At 36.7% G+C, this 25487-nt stretch overlaps 1 protein-coding gene across 1 annotated transcript in view; it reads right to left on the bottom strand.

Annotated features, from left to right (window-relative positions):
• Nucleotides 1-8333: 8333 nt before the first annotated feature.
• Nucleotides 8334-25487, bottom strand: part of LOC118272847 (GTP-binding protein Rhes) — a 76247-nt gene continuing 59093 nt past the window's right edge. Inside the window, exons 4-5 of the mRNA XM_050707967.1 lie at nucleotides 10937-11117; nucleotides 8334-8976 (exon numbers count right to left, since the gene is read on the bottom strand). Of these exons, the coding sequence (XP_050563924.1) occupies nucleotides 8526-8976; nucleotides 10937-11117 (632 nt within the window). The 3' untranslated portion in view covers nucleotides 8334-8525. The remainder of the gene's footprint in view (nucleotides 8977-10936; nucleotides 11118-25487) is intronic.

Below are 25487 nucleotides of genomic sequence, written 5' to 3'. Positions count from 1 at the left end.
TATAACTCGAGAAAAATCACATTGGTAAAGTACCAATGTGATTTTTCTGTCGGACATACGTAGGTTTCAAACCCGAAACCGACTTAAATCTCCGGGCCATCACGATACGATACGACATCAATAATTAAATATTACCAATATAGTTGTTGAGATAAAAGTTTATGTATACGGTAGCCCTAAGGTAACTTTTTACCTACTTCTGAAACATCACAGGTATTGATTACAGATTTCAATACCCTTAGTACGAGTTTGCTTTGCGTTTACTCTGATTGGTTGGTTTATTCGAGCCGGCCAATCAGAGCGAACGCGCTCTCGTTTCGATTACTTTAAAGAAAACTCATAGTAAGGGTACTGTAGAAAGTGCTTAGGTACCGTTTACTTATCTTTTGCTGCCCATCTTTTAAAGAGATTCGGACAACGACACTTATCAAAGTGGATGATATTGCAAAATTTTGTAATAGATTAAGTATAGTCTAGATGAAAATTTGAAAATCATGTCGCTCAGGTAGGATGGACTGAACGAGAAAGAATGAAACAAAAACTCTATTCATCTAGGTAGGCTTTTTTTGAGGGGGCAGAATCATCCAATGACTTCTCCCGCCTTGGGCGAGGCGAGAGGGAGTGTCAGACACTGACTAAAAACCACCTTGTTCCTACTCCTGCTTTCCGTAGTCCGCAGCTCCGTGTCAGAAATAAAAAAAACTGTAGGTAAATGAAGAGCTTTGGTTTCCGATTTCATAAAGCCATTGTGCGACCAATATTCAAAATGGAAGCCAAGCGTATAATCTCCATACACCGATACATTCGTATTCAAATATAAAAATTTGTTTATTTCTCCATCCATTAAGTGCGGTTGAGTCCGGATGTTCGAAAAAGCAAAAATGTATATCGAATATACCACACACACAGTGTTACAGATCAAGCTGAACAAGACCAGTATAAACTGACCTTGGAATACCCAGAACGATCATACACAGCGGGACCATGTTAAACTGGTTGTGTATAGCTCCATGTGTTCCCTTGTATACTTTGATTCAACCATTGGGTTCCGTACTCGCGGCGATTTTGTGGAAGCTTTTCAAATTAAATATTTATTTTTTTAAGTCTTTGTGATTCGACCGCTTTTGAGGTTCGAGTATTTTATTTATTTAGATGATCAAATTACTTATTCTTTGAGTTTTTTTCGCTGTTAGATAAATTCTGTTGGTTTTTATCGGCCGTTTAGAGGATTGACCATTCATGTCCATTTTATTATTTAAACGGTTTTTTACGGTAAACGAGCAGACGGAACTTGATGGTACGTAATCACCGCCGCCCATGGATTCCAGAGGCGTTACAACTGCATTGTCGGCTTTTTGGGGGTAAGGAATTTAAGGGTTGTTGGAGAATCTGTATGGGGAAGAGAGGTAATTGGGGCTCCGTCAACATAAACGTTGTTTTACATCGGTTTTCTATTAAGCGGTGGTGTTACTCCGCTCGAGGCAGCCCATTCGTACCGAAGCATGGCTCTCCCACACTTTATTAGGTACATTCCTAACTTCTTTTCATTGAGGATTAAAGTTGTAAATTTTATAGTTTTAGGAAAGTTTGTATAATAACGATTTGACTGTAACATCAAAAATATTATTACTTTATGAGATTCTATGGCAGCCAAAAGAAACTACAGTCCGTTTTCTTCAACTAATATATTTAAAACGACACTCCTACTAAACTCTTTAGACAGACAATAAATAAATACCTGTCATAATTTTCACCGCAGAATATCTAAGGAAGAAAGAACCACAATCCATTAATACGAACGGAACCCTAAAAAGAGAAAAAAATAGAGCCGTAAACCGTTTGGTGTTGTTGAACAAAACATTTTTGCTAGAATTTCATTTAAATTGTAGGTACCTACGAAATTGAAATCGTATGGATTAGGGCTGCCAAACGTAGTGTTTGTTAATGTATGCGGGTATCGGTATCGGTTTTTGAATATGCACGAATTGTTTATGGACAGATTTTAGGTATTATACATAGGTATTTATGATTCGCGGCAGGCCCAAAAGGAGATGGCGGGACGAACTCGACACCTATGACAAGGATTGGCCGATATAGATTAGATTTCATAACCGAAATAGATTTTACTATTTACTCTACTCGGCTCAGGAATTAAACCTGTGATTATTAGCGTTTACATTTTTGGTAACACTTGTCCATTGAGGCCCTTATTATCTTATTATTGAGCTAATAATCTTTTTATAGTATACTAGTCCAGCTTCACATGGGTGCAATGGTAATATATTATACATATGTTATTCCTTCCACTTAAATCACTCTATCTGTTAAAAAAACCGCATCCAAACTCGTTGGGTAGTTTTAAAGATTTAAGCATACAAAAGGACAGAGAAAGCGACTTTGTTTTATGCAATGTAGTAAAGTATAGTCATATAATGTTATGCTATAGCCTCTACTTACCGCAAAGGGAGACAGGCGTGTGACACTGTGTGTGTGTGAATGTTTTAATCGAAATTATAACTTAATGTGCTGTTACTAAAATATCTCATGCGACAGCCCTAGATCAATAGGTGAAAAGGTTTTTGAAATATATTTCACTGAATTGCGAAATTCATGTAACGAGATACCTATCTGTACGTAAAAAATAATTAAAAAAATAACCAATTTCACGTGTCTATAACGTCGGTAACTGTTATCTGCACTATGAAAACAATGATGGCTGATTTCCAGGAAGGTTTTAATTTCCGTGTAACATGGTTTATTTCCATTTTCAACGTTTATATAGGTTGTAAACTAAAAGCATAATTAATACGCATACTACGTCAGTAGTATGTTTTGATATCTTCTTTTGTATGATTTTGTATTTATATTTTTTGAATGACTGACTTGTTGGTCGAGTGGTCGCAAATGCGACTGCCGGACAAGGGGTCTCGGGTTCGATTCCCGGGTCGGGCAAAGTATTGCTGGGCTTTTTTCGGTTTTTCGAAAATTCCTCAGTAGCACGGAGTCTGGAAATGTGCCCGGTATATGGCTATAGGCTCACCACCTATTACATGGGACTTACAACTTAATTAGTGAAAAGTGGTTGTACATTGTACAGTGGCATTACGTGCCATAATTTGCACCTCTGCCTACCCTAGGGATTAAAGGTGTGACGATATATATTTTTGAATGATTCGGCGATTTAAGGCCGCCCTACACGGCCTGCTTAAAGCAGTCAGGATCAACTGCTTCAAGCTGCAACTGCATACTAAACTATAGATTTCTATGTCCGTCACAATTTAGGTCGTAAGTCCCATGTAATAGGTGGTGAGCCTATTGCCATATGGATGCCCATATGGCAATAGGCCCATTTCCAGACTCCGTCCCGACCCGGGAATCGAACCCGAGACCTCTTGCCCGACAGTCGCACTTGCAATCACTTGCCTAGCGAGGTGGACCATATGTATGTCATATTGTATTCATTATGAACAGAACCCTTAGTAATGATTCAATTAAAACCATTTCCTATTGTTAAATGACAATACAGGTATTACATATATTCGAAAATAAGCGTTGGATTGACCAATACCAGTGTAGGAACCAGGAAACGGATATAAGCCCAGTAATTAAGTAGATTATTTTGACCGAACTATTCAGAGGGGATGAAACACCGCACTTTGTTGGTTTTATTTACTTTTCTTCGAAACATTTTATTGTTATGCTTTATTTCGGTATGCGTATCACCTTTAATCCTTGAAGAGGTAGGCAGAAGTGTGTTTAAAGATATGTTCCCGATAAAGAATCACACATTAACTTACTTTTTTTGAGGGGGGAAATCATCCAATGTCTTCTCCCGACTTGAGCGAGGCGAGGCATTTCAGACTCTTACTGACTAAAAACCTGATTATGGTTTGGTTGAAATAAATGCTTTTCATTGTCATTTTATTTTTGTTTTTTGAGTGTGACATAAATGTTCTTCTTTGTTTCTCTCATTCTTTCTTTTGACTTTGAAAACGTAACTGGAAAGAAGTAGATCCACTAGTACACTAGTAGTAGATCTCTCTGCCTACCTCTTCATCGAACAACGGTCAAAATACGTTACCTATCAATTACTATTGCATTACACCACCACGGCATCCTATACGGCCATTGTTGAGTTATGTCAAAGGCCTGCTACGAACAATGGAGAGTTTGCGTACATATTCCCAGAACACTGGCTTTTACTAGTTACAGATACTTACCTATGTGTATACTTGCATAGTATATGGTCATTATGTATGTATGTCTATGTATTCCCCTTGAGCGATAGGTGAAGGTGTGAAGTTTGGATAGTCAAGTGTTTTGCGAATAGTGTTGTACCTTTTTTAAGACTTGTATTCATGGTAAACAATATGTTTAGCAACATGGTTGCATAAACATGTTGCGGGCAACACTTGTGTTGCGGAGTTGATCGCGCCATGCTGCAGAGTTGACGCCCGGCGAGCGAAAACATCAGTTTATATTAGTTTAAACAAAGTTTCCAGCAGCATTCTCGCTATTCATCAACAACGTTGATCAACTGTTCCTAAGCGAAATGTTTACCATGAATACAGGGCTTTATGGTATAAGCCGATAAACAAGCAGACGGATCACCTGATGGTAAGCAATCACCGCCGCCAATGGACACCCGAAACACTAGAGGCTTTACAAGTGCGTTGTCGGCCTTTTACGGGTTGGGAATTTAAGGATTGTGGGAGGATGAAGGATTGGGAAGGTGGGTAATTGGGACTCCAGTAAGATCATTCATCAAAACAACGCATTTTATAAACAAAAGGTAAAAATAAAACGACAGAATATTAAAAACAACTGTGTATTAGACAAGAAGATAGAGGGTAGGAGATAAAACGTTACAAAATGATACATTTATGTATTACAGAGCTATAAGTATATGTAATATATAAACAATGCGAATACAAATTGGCATTTTCTCATTTACATTTTAAAAGTAAGCTAAATATATTTTTGGATAAGAATTAGTAGCTGTGCGATATTATTGTGTCGCTTTTATATATTTAAATTTAAATTAATTTAAAATATCGGCTTACTCACGTGAAGTACATGAGAACAGCCCGACTAATCTGTAAATTTCAATTCGAAAGATCGGAGTGGACTCGATCGCGTTCCGCCATGTCATTGGTTGTGAAAATAATCTCAACCAATCGAGTTCACTTCTAAAGTTCGAATTGACAGTTACAGAATAGCCTAGCAGCTCGACTAGTTTCAAGTCACAACGGGACTCTTATTCATGATCGCACGCATGTCACGAGAGTAGGCCGTTATTTTAAATTAATTTTGTATGTCTCACGATAGGTTTTATACAAAAATATTTGAATGTAATTAGTAACTAATGAGGTTAGAAGAATAAGGGAGTAAAAGGCTTATTAAAATGTTTCTTTTTATTTTAAGGTTAGGTTTTTTTTTGGTTTGATATGTTCGGTAAGAATTCGTTTAGTAAGTTTAGGATAAAATGGTTTTATATAAATATATGTTTAGCTTTTTGCATAGCAAGTTCATTGTTGGATAAAAGATTAATAATATGTAAAATTTATATTTTACGAGAAAATTCAGTAATAAAATACGACGCTTATTTACATGCGAGAGACGACACAATAATATCGCACACATAAGTACATAATACAATCATAAATAATTTTCATTTGCTCAACAATCAATTTTTTAACAAGAGACCCATATATTTGACATTTTTCTCTAACAATAAAGAAATCAGCGAATTTTTTGGTCCCATCACAACAATGATATAGGATATAAACCACATTTAGTAGCCATGCCTTAATTTAATATAAGATACTTTTGTTTAGGATCGCAAAGAAAAATATATAAAGTGACTGGTAATTAGTGAACGATATTTAAATACGTGATTGTACTCATGATTACAAACAACTTTCCCAAAGAAACTGTTTTTGTATACTCATTAGTTTTATTTTTATCACAATAACAAAACAAAATTTTGCGCACGCGTGCCTTCGTATGATCAGCTGTTAGCAGCAAGGCGCATGCGTCGGCGTTATAGGAAGCAGTGCGCTTGCTAATTAATTTGTTGTTTTACTATTGCGATAAAAATAAAACTAATGAATATACAAAAAAAAAAACTTTGGGAAAGTTGTTTGTAATCGTGAGTACAATCACGTGTTTAAATATCGTTTACTAATTAAATCAGTCACCCTATATTTTAGCACTGAGCTAAAGTAGCTATGTATTTTTAGATAGACAGACAGTTTTCAGTATTGAAATTCATATATCTACAAAATAAATAATGATTACATTTCTATTTACACAAACAACAATTCAATTTCATAATACACCGATATTTATAAATAATCTTTGATTTTTATTCTGATTTGCAGTAACAGTGTTGAAATGTAGAAATACACCTGATTTCTGACCGTGATAATTAATGTTGTGTGTATACTTGTGGTGCAACTATCAAGCTATGAGCGATCGGACAAACTGCACGTTTAAGAGTGGTTTTCCACCAGAGATGTGTATGTAGCAATGCTAAGAAGATTTAATAGCTAAGCTGTGAAACTATGTGATCGTTTCCTGTGTAGCTGTGCGAGTAAGATGCGTAGCTCGAGTATGCGATGTATCGATAATATCCATCGAAAACAGACATACGTAGCACGCATCTTTCCATATATAAACATGGCTGAGTCCGTTTCCAACAGCGCTAAACTATGTGAGCATATCATGTATTCATTGGTCTTATTCAACGAATATGACTGGTGGAAGCCAAACGCACCCACAGCAACGTAGCATAGCATATCTCTGGTGGAAAAGCACCGTAAAACGTAAAAAATTATAGTAGAACACATATTTGAATAACTTTTACTACCGTCGGTTACCACAGAACCATAGTTATAACTTGGATTATATTGTTGGAGAAGCTAAGGACTACATGTTGGGTTAGGCAAATGTATGTAGGTATGATGATCAGATAGGTTTTTTGTGCGGACTCTCTTTAGGGTGTTACCAAACTTATCGATTGATAGTCCATCCATGGCATCGATCGACGTAGATTAATTATATTCCGGCCAGAAACTATCGATCGACATCGACCTATTCATTCTACCATCGACAGATAGTAGCTATCGGCTATCGTTCGATTGGTGTGGTAACACTCTTATATGTATAACTAACGCAAACCAGAAACACTAATCTGAGAAAACAAAGAACCGTATCATTAAACTAGTTAATAATAATGAGTGCAATCTTCATAGGTACTTAGCCTAAAGCAATAAATTATTCACATCAATCGTTTATTCCTTACTGGGGTTACGGTTACAAAATGACTTGAACCAATTCCAAGTAGAACTTAAATAGCAATTGTACAATTTTCTCTGATTACCTCTTAAATTACTAATGGGTGTTTACAATTTTCTTTGTTTACCCATTTCAAACTCAATTTATATGATATTAAAGACGTTATTCGCATCAAACAGCACTTTATGTAATGCCCTTTTAGAATGCATAGCACTGAGCTTGATGATACATGATTTAATATTAACATAAAGAGAGTTTTCAAACTACATCAAATGGAAATTGCTTTCAAGTTTAAAGAGCAATTTGGTTCAGCACTTCAACAGAATTGACTTCTGTCGAACATAAAACTTAAAATTGAATCTTTACATTATAGAAGGTAATTTGGTAGACCACAACTTTATGCATATACAGTGAAACTTGGTTAAGTGGGAGCTGTACCCTTAGTATGAGTTTGCTTTACGTTGAACAAAAACGAAACGAGAGCGCGTTCGGTGTTCTGATTGGTTGTTTTAATAGCGCCGGCCAATCAGAGCGCCGAACGCGCTTTAGTTTCGTTTTCGTTCAACGTAAAGCAAACTCGTGCTAGAGGTACTGGATAAGTAAGAAACCTCACTGGTAGTCATACTAAGGTCCCAACACATTGGCACTGAATTACCTCTATTAGTGAGTAAAAATAACCCTCTTTATCTGGGATTCGTTCTTTCGATTTCATCATATAATAATAGTTAATATAATAGTTACCTTTATAACTGAGACAGCAAGTAAATTTTAATGCAAAAATAAACCTTTTTAACTGAAATAACATCATTTTTTGCTTACTTACGTATTTATAATGATATATTTATTTATAATGGGCACATAACACATTTTTTATTTAAAAATCGCATCCCTTTATTTGAAATAACCTGTATTCTCACCTCTATTAATAGAATCCTCTGTAAATGACACAAATATTTATTTATATCTGATTAATTATCTGAGACATTGGGTTGGTGAAATTCATCTATAAATGATACCAATTTGCAGGTCCTTGATGTCTCACTTAACAAGGTTTCACTGTATCTTGAATTATGATATACCAATCTGAATATATGCCTCTAAAAGGACCCTCGGTAGCATTTTGAAGTTTCCAAAACTTTTTGCAGCATACAAATTCATCCACGTCCTATTATAGCACCTATCGACACGATCATCTTTCATCAGACCTTGTCTCCTAACATTAAATATCACTGTATAACACATGAACGCTTTTCACTCTGCCCCGAAGACCTTACAAGACGGTTCAGGGTTATCTTCGGGCTTCCACTCGTACTGTCCGTGTCTCCTTTGGCACAAGTCTTTGTTCTCATTATCATTAGATCAGTTCTGATGCTGGGTCTTCTAACATTCGGAGCGACAACTCCGCAAGCGTCTGATAGTCTTCTCTTGATGGAAAGGGTACATTTCTTACTCCTATTACTTTGGCTACTGGTAGGGGGTAAAGTGCAGGGGCTGCCGAATGCAGTACTGACCCTTTTATGGTGGTTCGGGGCCATTTCTAAAGGTAAGTTTGCTACCACGAAGAGTTCATAGAAGAGGTCGTCGACGTGGAAGTTCTTTTTCGCTGACGTTTCAACGAAGACGCAGGCTGAGTCTTGGGTGTTGCAGTAGGCTACGGCTTCTTCGGGTTGGACTGTCCTGTGGACAAAAGGTTACTTTTATTCTAAGTTTAACTTCGAAAAACGCAAAAAATATTTACTATACCCAAGGACTTTAGGTGCTACGGGAAAGTTAGGGGGTTTACCGGAGCTCCAGTTTAAAGCAGGAGTAAGAAACGGAGTGGTTTTTAGTCAGTAAGAGTCTGACACTCCCTCCTGCCCCCCATCTGGGCGGGAGCAGTCATAGGATGACGTTTCCCCCTCAAAACATCCCATAACCGACTTACTGACTTAGTCATTTAATCCAACAAGACCGTGATTCCATTAAGGTAGAAATCAGCCAAATACTTATAAATAACTTTCATCTAATCAAGAATGTGCTACACGTAAAATACTAATGGCATATAGAATCGAATGTCCTAAATTAGGTGTGCGCAGATAAGAAGTAAAATCAAGGAAAGGTAAAGAGATAAGATACTGTGAAAAAAAAACGTTTTGCGAGAGGAAAAATCTAAAAGAAATTCCTTTTTCAGTCCTACAAAAACCTGAACGAAAGTCAAAACGATGTTTGATTAGATGTAAAGCTAAATAAATTACCTCGAAACCAGTTTTTGTTGACTTATCAGTTACTTAAGAGTGCCATCTGTTCGCTTTAATTTTTTCTAAGTAAATTAAGAATTAATTGCTTTTAAAACGTTTTCCTCGAGCGAATACCATTTTTCGTTTGGTAGAAAAACTTTTAATCAAGACAACCGGGATTAATTTTAACTTGAGCTATAAAACTAATTAGGATAATCTAGGATTTATTGAACTTTTTTCTTCTTGTAGAGATAAAAGTTTAGAACTTAGCTACATATACTTTAGAGTGGATATTATAACTTTATGAAACTAAAAATATGACTGCTATTCTGAAGAATATTTTATAACATGCCATTCATATCTAACTGCTAAAATCAAGCCACTTTGACTTTTTAGACACTTGAATCTTTGTCAACCAGTTATAAGTTATTAACATACAGGACTAAACTCGAAAGTAGCGCCATCTACTAACGTCAAAACAATTTCTAACCATACAGGCATTTAGGAGTCTGTGTCCAGTATATGACAATAGGCTCACACCCCTATTACATGACACTTATAACATAACTGGGGAAAAGTAAGTGTATAAACATTATAGTGGCATTACGTACCATAATGTGCACCTCTGTGTACCTCTTTGGAGACAAAAAGGTGACCATGATAGCATCGTCACTTGACAAATTGGTTATGAATGCCTTATAGACCGTATAGACAGGCATTTTTTGGGTCTTGTTTTAGGCCTCTAGGTAGTTTAAACCAATATAAAAAACCGGCCAAGTGCGAGTCGGACTCGCACATGAAGGGTTCCGTAACAGCAAGTAGATGACATAATATAAAAGTTGTAAAATAACTTGGTTTTACATAGTGTTTGTATGAACGACAAAGTTATATTTGCGGTTTTTGAAAATGTTTTATTTCTTAAAAACTAATAATGATATCTCGTTCAAACCAATTTTCGTTGTTAGTTTCCATTGAAATCTACAGCATATATTTTTTTCAGTTTTCTCACTCTCTTATTTTAAAAGTTAGAGGGGGGGGACACACTTTTTTCCACTTTGGAAGCGTCTAACTTTCAAACGATTGATTTTGACGAAAAGTGGTTTTAGGAACCTTAATGTATTTTTTAAAGACCTATCCATAGACACCCATCACGGATATGTTAGCTAAAAAATTTTTTTTAATCAGTTCAATGTATGGAGTGCCCTTTAATTTTTAAATTTAATAATTTTTATTCAAAATTCGAAGAGCGGTTATTGAAATACATCAACCTACAGAGTTTCAACAGAGTATGTAGGCAAAACAATTTCGAAAATAAATGGCTGTGACATACGGACGGACAGACAGACAGACAGACATGACGAATCTATAAGGGTTCCGTTTTTTGCCATTTGGCTACGGAACCCTAAAAATGGTATCCTTACTTAAGATCCCTGTCACATTTATTCCCAGCGATGGCCATGGGGACTCTGGGTGCCTGGCGACGACCTCTGCTGCTGCCACTGCTAGCACTAGCCTTCGTCTCCAGGATCTGTTCCCGAAGCCGTATCACTTCTTCAAATGACTCGCGACTGTCCATCGCAAATACCAACACGAAGAGGTCACCTGGGAACAAAAGGCGAGTTTAGTTAAAAGTGTTGTTTCAAGGCATGCTTAGTTACTCCGGGCGTCGGGGATCGCGCGACGATCTCCGGCCACTGTAAGTGTGGGTCTGTGGACGGCGAGTAAGAGTAGCTCACCGCCCGACCAGAACCAGACCCGTGCGTACGGCGCGTAGCGTTCCGCGCGCGCCTCAAAGAGCCAGACCACCGCACGACCACGTCACAGGAAAAATCCTAGTGTCGAGCAACGTTTTGTTTTTTGTAAGTTTTGTAGGTTTTAATAGCTATTAGGAACAGACGAAATACAGCTTTATGTCCTTACGTGTGGGTGTTTTTTTATAAAAACATTATTCCATAACGCGTTAATATTTATACTGGGTAAACTTTACACAATTTTCCTATACAGAGAGTGCCGTTAAACAGTTTACGGTTCTCATATAAAGCCACAAAGGTTTCATTCACACAATCTCCCGCGTTGGCGTTGCTCAAACTTTTTCAGATTTATGGCACAATAAATAGTTTCTTTTTTATGTCCAATTTCTGCCCGAACACCGGCCTAGCGTAGGATGAAGAGTTTCGGGGTGAAAGTGAAATGTACGCGTTATTATTACTTCATCTGTTCCCAACTTCGGCCATGATGATACTTGATAACTTCATGAAGGAAAGTTAGTATTTATTATTCGTATTCGGGTTTTCAGGTTTTGATATAGGTTTACAGCTTTCAATTTGAGTTTATGCTTGTTCATAAATGTGGCTTCACATAATTATGTTTGCGTAGTGATACAATTACCGTTTTCAGGGAGTAATGAGGTAGTATAGCTAATTCCTAAAAAACTAATCCCGAGGCTTGGCGTGGTGGCTGTACATCTGGCTGCGATGCAACGTGTTCGATTCCCGCACGGAGCAACACTTTGGGTGATCCATAACTTGTTGTTTCTGGTCTGAGTGTCACGTGTATGTGTAATTATATGTTTGTAAACGCACCTACGACACAGGAGAAAATCCTAGTGTGTGACAATGTTTATTTAATAAGAAAAAAACTCATTATCTTTTAATACATTTAACAACAACTGATGAAGAAGCGAAAGAAGTATGTAAGATTCGTAGCAATTGGCGGTCCATTGTCTCTGCCTATACCCATGGGGGCAAGCGTGAGGTTATGTATGTATGTAACAACAACTGATAAAGATTAACTATACGAGTACCTACGACTATTTCAAATATCTTCAAAACATTACTAGTACACCACAATATCATCGAAAAACCTTCAGTAGCTACCTCTCTATAGACAAAAACAATTCGTACCTGTCTATTCGCATATAATATACGAGAAACCAATATTCAATGAACGCGAACGAGCGAGGAATATCGACAAGACACCTTCAGAGGGGAATTATAAATCTCTTTGAGATACGGTCAATACTGGAGTATATTGTGGCCCCTTTCATATGATTATGAGCATGAGATGTCACCTGCCAACCACAGTAAAAAGGGTAAATGTGGGAGTTAAAGAGTAGGCACATTATCCTCACAGTTTTGTACATATTTGTTGACAGTTCCAATTATCGGAAAATTGTTGAGACTTATGTATATGTGCTTAAGGTTTAAAGTTAATTAATTCATAAATAGGCACTGTTAAAATAGGACTAAGCGTTGATCTGGTTCATTGGAGACTTATGACCAGTAGTAGCTGTCTTGTGGCTGATCTCATATTGATTCAAATAGAGAAGAAAATTAATTATGGAAGACTTAGAACTACATGTTAAATTAATATTAGTACTTTATATAAAGTAATGAATGGATGAGCAAATGAATTACTGATTATTTCAAAGTTTCTTTGATCAGTATTTGATCGGGGTAGGGAATTGATAGCACTAGAGATTTGTATTATAATTAAAATATATCAATAATTAAAACTGTTTTTCAGTAACGGACAATTTTACTTCTCATATACAGCAGAGAGAGAGAAAAGCTACGTGCATCGATAATATATATTCTATCATAGAGGGGCAATCATAGACTATAATAAAATTAAACAATCAACAGTAATTATATTCTCTTTGACACAACAGGTTAGTTCCTGATGTTGCCGTCTGGTGGCAGTAGTAGCTATACATATATGTGATGAACTACAATAATTACTTCTTTAATTTTCTTTACGACATGATTTTAATATGTTTGTATTAGGAGATCCAAAAGCCCTATATTATATGCTCCAAAAGGATTACAGAGACAAAAGTCTCTCTCTTTCAAAAGAGTCTCACACTTGCGAAGAAACTTAACTTACAAGTTAAAAGTTCAACTGAAAGAATCTATTAGCAAACACAAAACACAGTTCCAAACTCCACATTAACACAGAAGATCACAAAAAAACTACACAATAGTACTTTACCCTACTCGAAACCATCCACTCGATTGGAAAAGACGTGTCTGTCTTGAACAGACTAAATACACGAATATTTTCTCCCAACACGTTTTTTTTTCCATAGCAATCTATTCGATCAACATCAAATATTTATATATTTATTTATATGTATGTGTTTCGTTGTATAAAAACTAAGGACGGCGTGATGAACGGGCCATTTATCAATGTCTATCCAAAACTGTGAAGCCTACAGCATTTTACCACTATAAGTGGCTACTTCTAAATCTCGTTAGATAGGTTTTTATTATAAACGGTCAATGACCTTGGGATATAATTTATCGACGTGCCATAATTGACTGGCTCGCTGGTCGAGTGGTTGCAAGTGCGAATACCGGACTAGTGGTCTCGGGTTCGATTCCCGGGTCGGGCAAAGTATTACTGGTTTTTTTCGGTTTTTCGATATTTTTTTGTAATAGTAGCCGGTAAACTTTCAGACGTATCATCAGGTTAACCCAGATGGTAAGCAATCGCCGCCGCCCATGGACACCCAAAACAGCACATACTTTACAAGTGCGTTGACGGCCTTTTGGGGATCAGAACGTAAGGGTTAAACTGGCTGGAATAAAGTTACACTTTATTAATACTTTTGCTTTTTACTAGCTTTATTTTAAAAATAACTTTGTTCAGTAAATGTTTTCCCAACTGCATTAAAAAATAAAACACCGTAAACACGCTGTCCTCGTTAACGTGTCGAATTTTATTAAAAATTCTCCAATATTTTTTTCTTATTTTTATAGGATAGCAACACTGCGTTTAATGTGACAACCCTGGCTCACGATAGCCTCTTTGAAATCAGCTTTGAGTCTAAATTCAAATATTTAATTTGTTGAAGGGAAATAGAAGCCTTCTAACGGGCGAGTACCTACTTTTTAAACTTTATTTAATGTTAAAATTGCTAGTTTTTTAAGAACTGTGTCACCTGATAAGCGTAAAGTAAGCGATGAGCGCCACCCATGGACACTCGCAATACCAGAGGAGGCACAAGTGTGTTGCCGACCTTTTAAAAGGAGTACGTTCTTTTCTTAAAGGTTTGAAGGTATCTCTCTCAAAAGAACATTATTTTTATTACTATCTTCGTACTCTTTTAATTATGAAAACTACCATCATGGGTAGGTACCATACTTCGAATCCATTGATATTTTATTTCTCAACTGGCTTCTGCCATCGGTTTCGCCCGCATTCTATGGGATGAAAAGTATCCTAACACGGAAGTCAGGTCTGTATACCAAAATCCGTTTCAATTTCATCAAAATCCGCTTAGTAGTTTAGCGTGATTGGTGGACAAACATCCAAACAAACAAACTTTTACATTTATAATATTAATGTGATTTATTTTGTACATTTCTGGAATTACGTTCATTTTCTTCTTTTATTATCTTCTATAAATATGTTTTTTTTTATTAAGAGATCTAACATCAACAGTCGTCGCGGCAGGCCTAGAAGGAGATGGCGGGACGAATTTGACGCCTACGACAAGGATTGGCTGCAGAAAGCTCTGCACAGAGAGGAGTGGAAGGGACGGACGACCACAGTCAAAAATAAATAAATAAAGAAGAGATTCAAGCACTGCTAAGTGCCACAATACGGGAAAACGGGAATTGATCCCAAGTATTGCACAAAAGATTCAAACAACTCTATTCTGTTTAAAGCTCGAGCTTATAGCTTGGCCTGGTAGAGCTTAGCCTAACTAAGCTAAACGAAGCTCACTTCTATAACCGGGGCATTAAGGCTATATTATATTCATGAGACTTCGGCATTGTTACAAAATGATAGATGCGGACGATGCATCAAATTTACATACTATAGTACCAGTATCTGTGCAGTAATTATAAGGATGGGATTTATGGATGACGTGGATGAATGGTTGGATGTTGAGGATGAGGTCATACTTTTGAATAGGGTAGTAAAATCGAAAATCTAATTAGTACGTTCCCTTGGTTATAACACAATTATAAGTAACTACTGCTTTGTTGGTCGAGTGGTCGCAAGAGCAACTGCCGGGCAAGAGATCTCGGGTTCGATTCCCAGGTTGGGCAAAGTATTACAGTGTTTTTTCCGGTACGAAAACGTCTCAATAGTAGCACGGACCCTGGAATTGTGCCCGGTATATGGCAATAAGCTCACCCCTATTACATGTGACTTATAACACAAGTAGTGTAAAGTGGATTGTACAGTGGCATTGCGTGCCTTAATGTGCACGTCTGCCTACCCATTTGCGGTTAAAAGGCGTGACAATACACAGATAAGTAACTAGATATAAAAAATTGCGTTATTATATATATAAGTTTTCTTTAAGCATTTCATTCGTAACCATTCGGCAGTCTCTGTGTGATAGAGTAACAAACGTCTATACATTCTCATAAAATCAACAAAAACGCCTTTCAAAAAACAAACATACACATCTATTACCCTAAAAAATAATCTTATATTACCAAAACACCATCTCACACCAAAACACATTTACCTACCACTACCACATTTTTCCATCAGCCAAGTCATTAGATTTAATTTTACGAGATAGCCCTAAGGTCAAAACTTGAAGCGTTAAGATGTTATTAAGATTTTACTAAGAGCTGACCGTAGCTCTTTAAGTTAGGGGTGTCATTACATGAAATATGGAAGTGCTCTCCACCTAAGTGGGTAGGCAATGTTCCCTAAACTCCGTGATGGGGCTATCACTTTACGCGGAGTAAAGTAGCCTGAGATCTTTGGATAGTTGTAGTTAAGATAGACCCTTTTAGTTGGCGTTACATGAAGATAGTGTAAGTTGCATGTATGTTTGCTGTTGTTGTGCAGAGCTGTTTGGGTGTTTGGTGTTATAGTTTGTTTTGCAATAAGGTTGTTTTAAAAAAGGATAGCAGAGTGAGTTTACTGATTGTGTTATGACCAAGATTATTAAATGTTGATAATATTTTAACTTTTAAAATTGGAATAAACCTGAGAGAGGATACTATAATATGTACTATATGTTACCGTATTTGATGCAATTGTAATAATAATATGAACGAAGGAGGAAAATAGAATGAATTATTTTTCTTTACAAGTTTATTTAATCTTTCGTGTATGATAAGGTTTGGCAAGAATATATTCCACGGAAAACCAATCAATGAAAATTTTAATATACGCAGTCCACCCCACTGACCTGAAAAAGTTTAGACTAGCGTTGCCACCACTAAACTTGAGTGAAACCACTCCAAAATGGTTGAAAATGGAAAGTAAACGGATGGAAATAAATTCGCATTTTTAGGATATGGCTACGAGCTACGAGGCTACGTGGCTACGAGGTATGACGTCAGCGCTACGCTTGCTACGTGTTCGTAGCATTCGTAGCACAGGAACTAATAACTGTGTTAGTCTGTTAGAATACTTCCTTTCATTTTATAACTTTTAAATTGAACAAAACGATAAAGAAAAATTTAGATATTCTCAAACTTAGATAATATACTTGAATCATTGAACAGTTCTCTTAAACTGAAAACTCTACTTTAAAGAATATTTCTTTTCTCAGAACGAACGAATCATTAGCACAATTTACACGTAGCTAGACCATATTGAGAACACTAATTCCATTCTCCCACTAATTTACAGCAAACCTCAAAATTCAAAATTCGTGCCAGCTATCCATACCAATTGAACCTAATAATTGAGTAAAATTTAGTGAATCCATGCCCTAGATTTCCTTATCAGCCACATACTTAGTATTCCAGCCGTTTTTCCAACTTATCCAGTTATAACTGCCATCCACCATTTAAGGCCATTAAGAATTGAACAGGACGATTAACATTCTGTACTCGTAAAGGATTTGTCTTAAACAAGCTATTGCCTTCGGCACCCGTTCGATTCGTCGGTAAATTGTATAAAAACCTCTATGTGTATGTATTAACGTAGAATTTTCAATATGTTTGGTATGCAGATAAGTAAATAAGTATTCTTTCGGTAGATATCGAGTCTAGTATGTATACTAAATTGTATGATTTTGAATGTTATATCTTTTATAAGCATTAGTCGGTTTTCTTCTAATACCTTCTCACACTGAGAAGGTTCAAGCATTAATTGCCAAGCTTGTTCAATGAGGGCTAGCGATTTCAAACTTATAATTTACAAGTTTTAAGCCCAGGTTTCCTCACATTGTCCTCCTGGTCCTTCACCGTTTGTCAGTATGTGTCTTAATAATCTTAGAAAGTACATATAACTCTGAAAATGTCACATTGGTATTTGCCATTAGTAGGTTTCAAACCCACACTCTCATGTATGAGAAGCTTTTTAAACCTACTGGCAACCACAACATGCAATTACATCAAGTTAATATTATTTTAAAAATAATGAACTTATGTACATAGGTATGCGAACCCAATTAAAGCATTAATTTAAAGTAACAATTAATAATTACCACATATTGCTTTCAAAATATTTATTATTAACATATAGTTTGAAATGAATGCAAATAATAATGAGAAGGAAATTTATTATTAATGGATTATATTATATGTACTACACATAGTATTTTCAATATACACAAAATACAAATGCATTTTCTGTATTAAAATAATATTTAAGTTCTCATGTTTTTATTTATTCACATTTTGTATTTACTGTTTGTGTTGCTATATTTTACACCCATTTATTGAATAACGTCCCGAATTTTATTGTAAAATGTTGTGTTTTTTATGTTAAAATAGCATACTAAATGAACTGGATTTTGTTTTTATCGTAAAATATGTTTTTTAATCTTATTCAGATCAAAATTAGTTTTTTATGGTATAAGCCGGTAAACGAGTAGATGGATCACCTGATGATAAGCAATCGCCGCCGCCCATGGACACTCGGAACACCAGAGGCGTTACAAGTGCGTTGCTGGCCTTTTGGATTTAGGAATTTAAAGAGAAATCGGAGATTGGGGAGATTGGGAAGGGGGTAATTGGGCCTCTGGTAACCCCACTCAGACAACGCAAGTGTGGTTTCACGTAGGTTTTCTGTAAGGCCGCGGTATCACACCGGTCGAGCCAGCCCATTCGTGCCGAAGGATGGCTCTCCCACACTTGGAGTATTAAATTATTTAAATAACAAAAATACATTTAAAAAAATTGTATTTTCCACTATCATTAAAGACCATGGAAGTTTAAATAACTTCAAACCAAGCAAAACAGACCCTTAAATCCATTCAACACAGCTACTAAAATGCCATATTATAAAATCATAACTTATTATGTAAAACGCTCCGTTTTGAGACCGAGTCTGTCCTCTTGACCGCGATTTTATCTCTCTCTTAGAACAAACGTTTGAGGGACATCGACATAATCACCTACTTTACTACTGCTATAGTAACTCCCAGATAAATGTAAGGTTTATACAAAATTCTACTTTATTAGTTGGTGGTTACAGTTGAGTTTAGACTGACATGGGTGGTAAAGTAGTAAACGCGAAAATGGATGTACTAAGAAAGATGAGAGAAAGTGTAGATCGTAAGCTTACTTAAAGTACATTCGTGTATAAGATTTATTTTAAGAACTGACTGACTGCTATTTCTCTTTTTAAGGTTTTGATGGGCAGATATCAGCATGACGTGGAGCGATATGAACCAGGCTGGTAAAGACCGGCAGAGATGGAGGACCTCTGTGGACGCCTTCTGCCCATCCAGGGGATATAGGACGTTTATCGGGGCTCCGGATCAAAAAGTAGGAGTAGGAACGGGTGGTTTTTAGTCGGTAAGAGTCTGACACTACCTCTCGCTTCGCCCAAGGCGGGACAAGTCCTTGGATGAATTCCTCCCATAAAAAAGGGGAAATAGGACCTTAAGGCCAGTAAGTCAAGGTTTTAATTATCATACGCAATTTTACAATGTCATCCACTTTGATAAGTGTCGTTGGCTAAATCTCCTCCAAAGATGGGCAGCAAAAGATAAGTAAACGGTAAGCACTTTCTTCTGAAATCTGTAATCAATACCTGTGATGTTTTTGAAGTAGGAAGATACCTTAGAGTAAACGGTAGCGTTGACATAAAACTTAACAACTATATTGGTAGTATTCAATTTATAGGCGTAATGTTGATCCGGAGCTGCGGACTACCTAGCGGGTTTACCGGGGCTCCGGCTTGACAGGCAGGAGTAAGAACGGGGTGGTTTTTAGTCAGTAAGAGTCTGACACTCCCTCACGCCTTGCCCAAGGCGGAAGAAGTCATTAGATGATTTTCCCCCTCAAAAAAAGGCGTAATGTTATGGTGGCCCGGAGGAAGACGTGTAACTATAATGATAAATCCAAAAGAACAAATCCTAGATAAAAGGGTTGAGTCTTTTTCCATTAATAGAGGTAATTCAGTGTCAATGTGTTAGGATCTCAGTATAAGTTTCAGTTGTCGAGTTTTCTCACTTATTCAGGTCCCACTTAACCAAGTTTCACGTCTTACAAATGCGAAATTTTGTAGGTATATTTGTTTGTTTGTTACTCCTCCTGTTAAAGGGCTCGAAATGAAATTTGGAACAGGGGTAGATTATGGTCTGAAGAAACACATATACCACTTTCTATATCAAAGGAATGCGTGTGAAGCTACCGGTAGAAGCTAGTCAAAAACAAAAGGAGCATCATAATAACACTTATTACTAAAGTAAAACTATTAGCAAAGACAATCTCCCGGCCCACTTGAGTCGATGCTACCATTACACTGGCGTGCAATTTCTTGCTCTAACCAGTTTACTGTAATAGCATTACCGCTGAACGTGTGCAGCAACAAGTTATCATTTTGCATGCACTGCAGTGTACACTGGCGGTGGTGTCCTTGAAAATGTTGTAGGACTATTACTGACTTCTATGTTTTCTATATGTTCTCATGTAAGTGGCTTATTATTGTCTTTATGAGAATAAATGATTAAAACCATAAACTTCCTCTTCTTCTAATCAGTTGCAAAAGGTTTGTCAGGGCCAATTTTGGTGTGGATAAGATTAAGTAAAAGTGTCTTAAGATTGCAAGTCTGAACATTATTTTAAATTATATTGAGTATTATTTTAACATTATAACAGAATATTGTATAACTATTATAAGAGTATTTTTTGTCAATCATCCCTTTTTAATAAATGCCTATTTCAACATTGTACAGAGTTTCATTCAGTGTCTACAAATAGCTCAAAATATTAGCTCAACAAGATGATAGAGAATGCTACTGATTTCTATCTTCTCGAATAAAAATAAGAACTTTTAAGCTGCCGGTACGTAATAGGTTCCACGGGTAATTGTCTAGAGCTGAATCTACCTGATTCAACTGTAGACAATTACCCGTGGAAACGGTAAGCAGTGACTTAGATAGAGTTCTAAATATACCCCCAGGTTAATACCCCACTTAGCTAGAGCTGCATAAGCGACACGGCATCATGAACTCAAATTGGGCGTGCGTTGCACCACACTGTGGAGGCAATTAACGTGGCCCAGTTACACTCGTTACGTAACACGATACGTAACATCCTTGTTGCAGTACACGTTGCACGCTACACGTTGCGAGATGACGATCTCTGTGGCTTACGTTTTGAAGAATTGTTGCTTGTTAGTAGAGTTGGGTGGTGAGAGCTCGATACGATACCCTTTATTGTGTTGTACAGCTAGGCTATTCGGTAACTTGCATTTCGTAGGATCGAAGTGAACTCGTTTGTACTCCGCCATGTCATTGGTTGTAAGAATAATCTCTACCAATGATAGGCGAGAATGCGATCGAGCTCACTTTAAAAGATTGCATTGACAGATACAGAATAGCCTACCAGTTCCAAAAAAAAAACAGGTATTGAGATTTAGCTCCTTGTTTTCTATCGACAGATAATAATGTAGTAGGCTGTTATTTGAGTTGCGAGTGACTGGCGAGAACAGCTACTATACTATATCTGTTATCTATGTAATACCTGTTATTTGTTACTATACCTGTGCTCACAAATACACCTCACGCCTACAAGTTATTTCGTGAACTATTATCAAAGTAGGTACGTACATTTTAGTAGAGAGTACTGAGTACCTCGTTTCAAGATTCTAGGAAGCATATAAACAGTTATTTTCCCGTGAGTAATGCTCTAAGTAGTGCTTAGGTTTAGTACTTAGGTTTTACGTTGTATATAAAAAGGTATTCTATGTTCGTTTTTGAAGGAATCTACGCTTTAGTAATGTCGAGATACAGTTATGAGTGGTTACTTGAACGACAGACTATTTCGGATTTATGATCGATGATGGGTGATTTTCCTGAATGGTTTTAGTTATCTTTTTTATGGCATAAGTCGGCAAACGACCAGACGAATCACCTGGTGTTAAGCAATTGCCGCAGCCCATGGATACTCGAAACACCAGAGCCATCACAAGTGCGTTGCTAGGGGGGACTAGGAATTTAAATGTTATTGGGGAATCGGAGATTGGGAAGCGGGTAATTGTGCCTCCGGTAACCTTACTCACTCATTGTTTCATTGTTTCACGTGGGTTTTCACACACTCCGGTCAAGCCGGCCCATTCGTGCCGAAGCATAGCTCTCCTACACTTAACGTACCACAAAAACGTTGCCAGTTGTCCACATTTTAACGTGCCACTTTCTGAGCGCATGTAACCTCTCTACACCTTTTTACTTATAATATCATTGGGCAAGGCCGTTGTTTTGTGTCACAGTGCACAATCGCACAATCAGATTATGGCATCTCCTCTTTGTACTTGCTTCATTATAACTAGTTTCTTCAGCTTTATTGGATGATCGGTATCGAACTATAGTCTTATATCAGACAATTATTTACACCAACAAATCTAAAAGGAATTTTCCAAAATCCAATCGTTTATTCCAAAGATTTCTGCTTAACAAACAAACAAACAATTTTGAACTTTATTAGTTTAGTATTAGAATTCTTGATCCCAAAATAGATATTATTTCCGCCAATCAAATTAAACTTTAGTTTGAAACAAATCAGTTTCCAAAGTTACCTTAAACTTTATTGTAAGGGTTGTCCGTTTCCGTCCCCAATCAAAATATGAATGGCTATTGGGTGTGACAACCCTGAATTGTTTAGGAGTTTGAAACTCTCAACCCTTTGAGGATTATAGGAAATCATAATTTTATGACATTCTACCTTGCCTAGAGAAAAGCTACTTTTTTGTCCGGGAATCGAATTCTGAAACTTTTTCATTGTCTGTTATTAATATTAAACAAACAGACAGAAGAAAATAATTGGATTTAAATTGAACGAAACGAAAATTATTTTTTTTTTTTTTTTTTTATTTATTTAAAGGGCTTTGTCGCTTGGCGACCATATCGCCCAGTGCAGGAAAAACAAAGTTTGGTTACTTATTACTAGCTTACGATCTACTTATCACTAATTTGTACAAGTGTTGTGCTTTATCGGACACTGGAAAAGCAAGCATGGAGTTACAAAGGCCAATGTCATTCACTCTTTGCGGACCAAAAATACTAACCCTAGTATTTTCATTCCGGGCACATTCCATCAAAATATGAAGGACATCATCAACCACTCCACATGAATCACAGCATGGTGACGGAACTTTTTTCATTAAATAATTAAACTTATTTGATGGAATATGTCCGGAACGGAGTCTTAAGGCGATAGTCATTAAATTTTTATTAAGGTCGCAGTCAATCCACGGAACCCGAGAAATCTCTGGCTGTATAGTTCGATACCAGATCCCCTTTTCTTTTGATCTTTCATCAAAATACTCCTGCCAAAGATCGAAACACTTATTTTTTGCTCTTCCAAAATAGTCCGAAAACAGTGGGGTAATATTCATGGGAACACCACCAACACACGCTTGTTTGGCAAGCATATCTACCACATCATTTTCTTCATATTGAACATGTGACGGAATCCATTGGAGACGTACCATTTTGGAATTAGATTGAAGTTTTAAGATTAATTCATATATGGCGTAGGCTGTCGGAATACCTCGCATGTGAGAAGTGTTTCGAGCCAAATGTTGCAGCGAACTTTTGGAGTCTGTCAGAATCACAAATTTATCACCGCTGACTGATAGAATATAGGATAAGGCTTCCAATATAGCAATCAGTTCAATATGCATAATAGAAATATCTGAATCAATCTTAATCTTCATATGACTTATTAGAATCGGATCCAAAAAGGCTGCGCCTCCCAAATCTTTATCTTTGGAACCGTCAGTAAAAATTGTATGATAATCTGGATACTGTTCTTGTATATATGAAGTACATAATTGTTTTAGCTGTATAATACTGTAATGACGTTTAGCTTTATTTTATCACTGATTATATGGGACAAATCTATGCTACTAATCCACTTATCGAGGGAAAACATTCCAAGTTGAGTACTAGAGTGTATAGGAGTAGAGTTATACTGTGAAAGAATGTCAATAAGTAACGGCAACTTTTTGTGTTGCCAATAGTTGGAACCTGTGAATAGTGAAAGATTTTCTAGCGATTGTAAGGTTTTATTGTTAACAAGAGATTTTGATTTTAAAATGAATTTGCAGGCTAGGTATCTACGACGAATATGAAGTGGTGGTAGACATAACTCGTTTTCCATTACATGTATTGGGGTGCTCCGTATAAATCCGCCGATAACGCGTAGCGCCTGATTTTGTATTCGGTCTAATTTAATTAATTTAGAGTTGCAGCTGTTATCAAATAAAAAACTGGCATAATCAATTCTACTACGAATTATGGAAATATACAAACGTCTTAAATGTTTTTGATGGACTCCCCATCCCGGACCTGATAAAATTTTAAGTAAATTAATGTACTTTATGACTTTCTGTGAGGTTTCATTAATATGCTTACCCCATCTTAATGAGCTATCCAGCCAGAGACCTAGATATTTTACATTATTGACAACATCAATCGAAGTGCCGTCAAAATCGAAATTAATTAATCTTCTAAAGCATCCTTTTTTAAAAACACAAATCTTAGTTTTACTTGAAGACATCGTTAAACCTAATTTTTCAATTAACATTTTAGTGTATCGTAAAGCAGACCTGAGCTCTTCAAATCTAAATTACTTTTGGTTGAATACAACACAAAATCATCAGCATATTGAGAGATATTAACCTGGGTAATATTTTGACATATATGTAATGTATGAATATTAAATAGAAGTGGAGCCAACGGATCTCCTTGGGCTAACCCGCGGCCAGTAGATCTAACAATCTCACAATTATACGTAACCACTTGCAGATGCCTATTTGATAAGAAGGACCACAAGTAACTACAGACTTTTGATCCAACCCCAAACTGATCTAATATGCGTAACAGGCAAGGAATATCAACATTATTATAAGCGCTTTCAATGTCTATAAAGCATGCCGCTGTCACGCAATTTTTTGAGAACCCTAGTTGAATTTCAGAAACCAATCGCGAAAGATTATCGAGACAAGATCGTGCTTTACGAAAACCTACCATGTCCTCAGGGAAAAGACACTGCTTTTCAAAGAACCATTCTATACGCTTAGCCAAAATGGCGTGAAAAATTTTACAGATACATGATATCAAGGAGATAGGGCGAAGAGATGAAGATGAACTATGTTTTGGTATTGGGACTACTTTAATTTGACGCCATTGTTGGGGAACAAAACCTACAGAAAAACATTGATTATATATTTGAAGTAACATTTGTTTGCCGGAAGGCGGGAGGTGTTTAATCATGGAGAAGGAAATTTGATCTGACCCAGGGGCTGTGTCAGTAGTCTTAATGCAGTTGACTAATTCTGGCATTGAGATTGGAGACTCTAACAGGGCATTATTGGAATAAAAGGCAGGCTGCGAAGGACAAACAAAATCTGGAGTGAGATCTTTAAGCAGACGCTCGGCTTTTTCTTTATCTACACTGGTGTTAGGGACTTGCCGGCCTTTTAGCCACCTCATCTTACGCCACATTTCGGATGCTGAAGAGGTCTCGTCTATAGATGTACAAAACTGCTGAAAAGATTTGCACCGAGCTATACGAATAAGCCTTTGAGCAG

This window comes from Spodoptera frugiperda, chromosome 4 (assembly GCF_023101765.2).
Source record: "Spodoptera frugiperda isolate SF20-4 chromosome 4, AGI-APGP_CSIRO_Sfru_2.0, whole genome shotgun sequence".
NCBI lineage: Eukaryota > Metazoa > Arthropoda > Insecta > Lepidoptera > Noctuidae > Spodoptera > Spodoptera frugiperda.
This window is presented reverse-complemented; position numbering and strand designations above follow the sequence as displayed.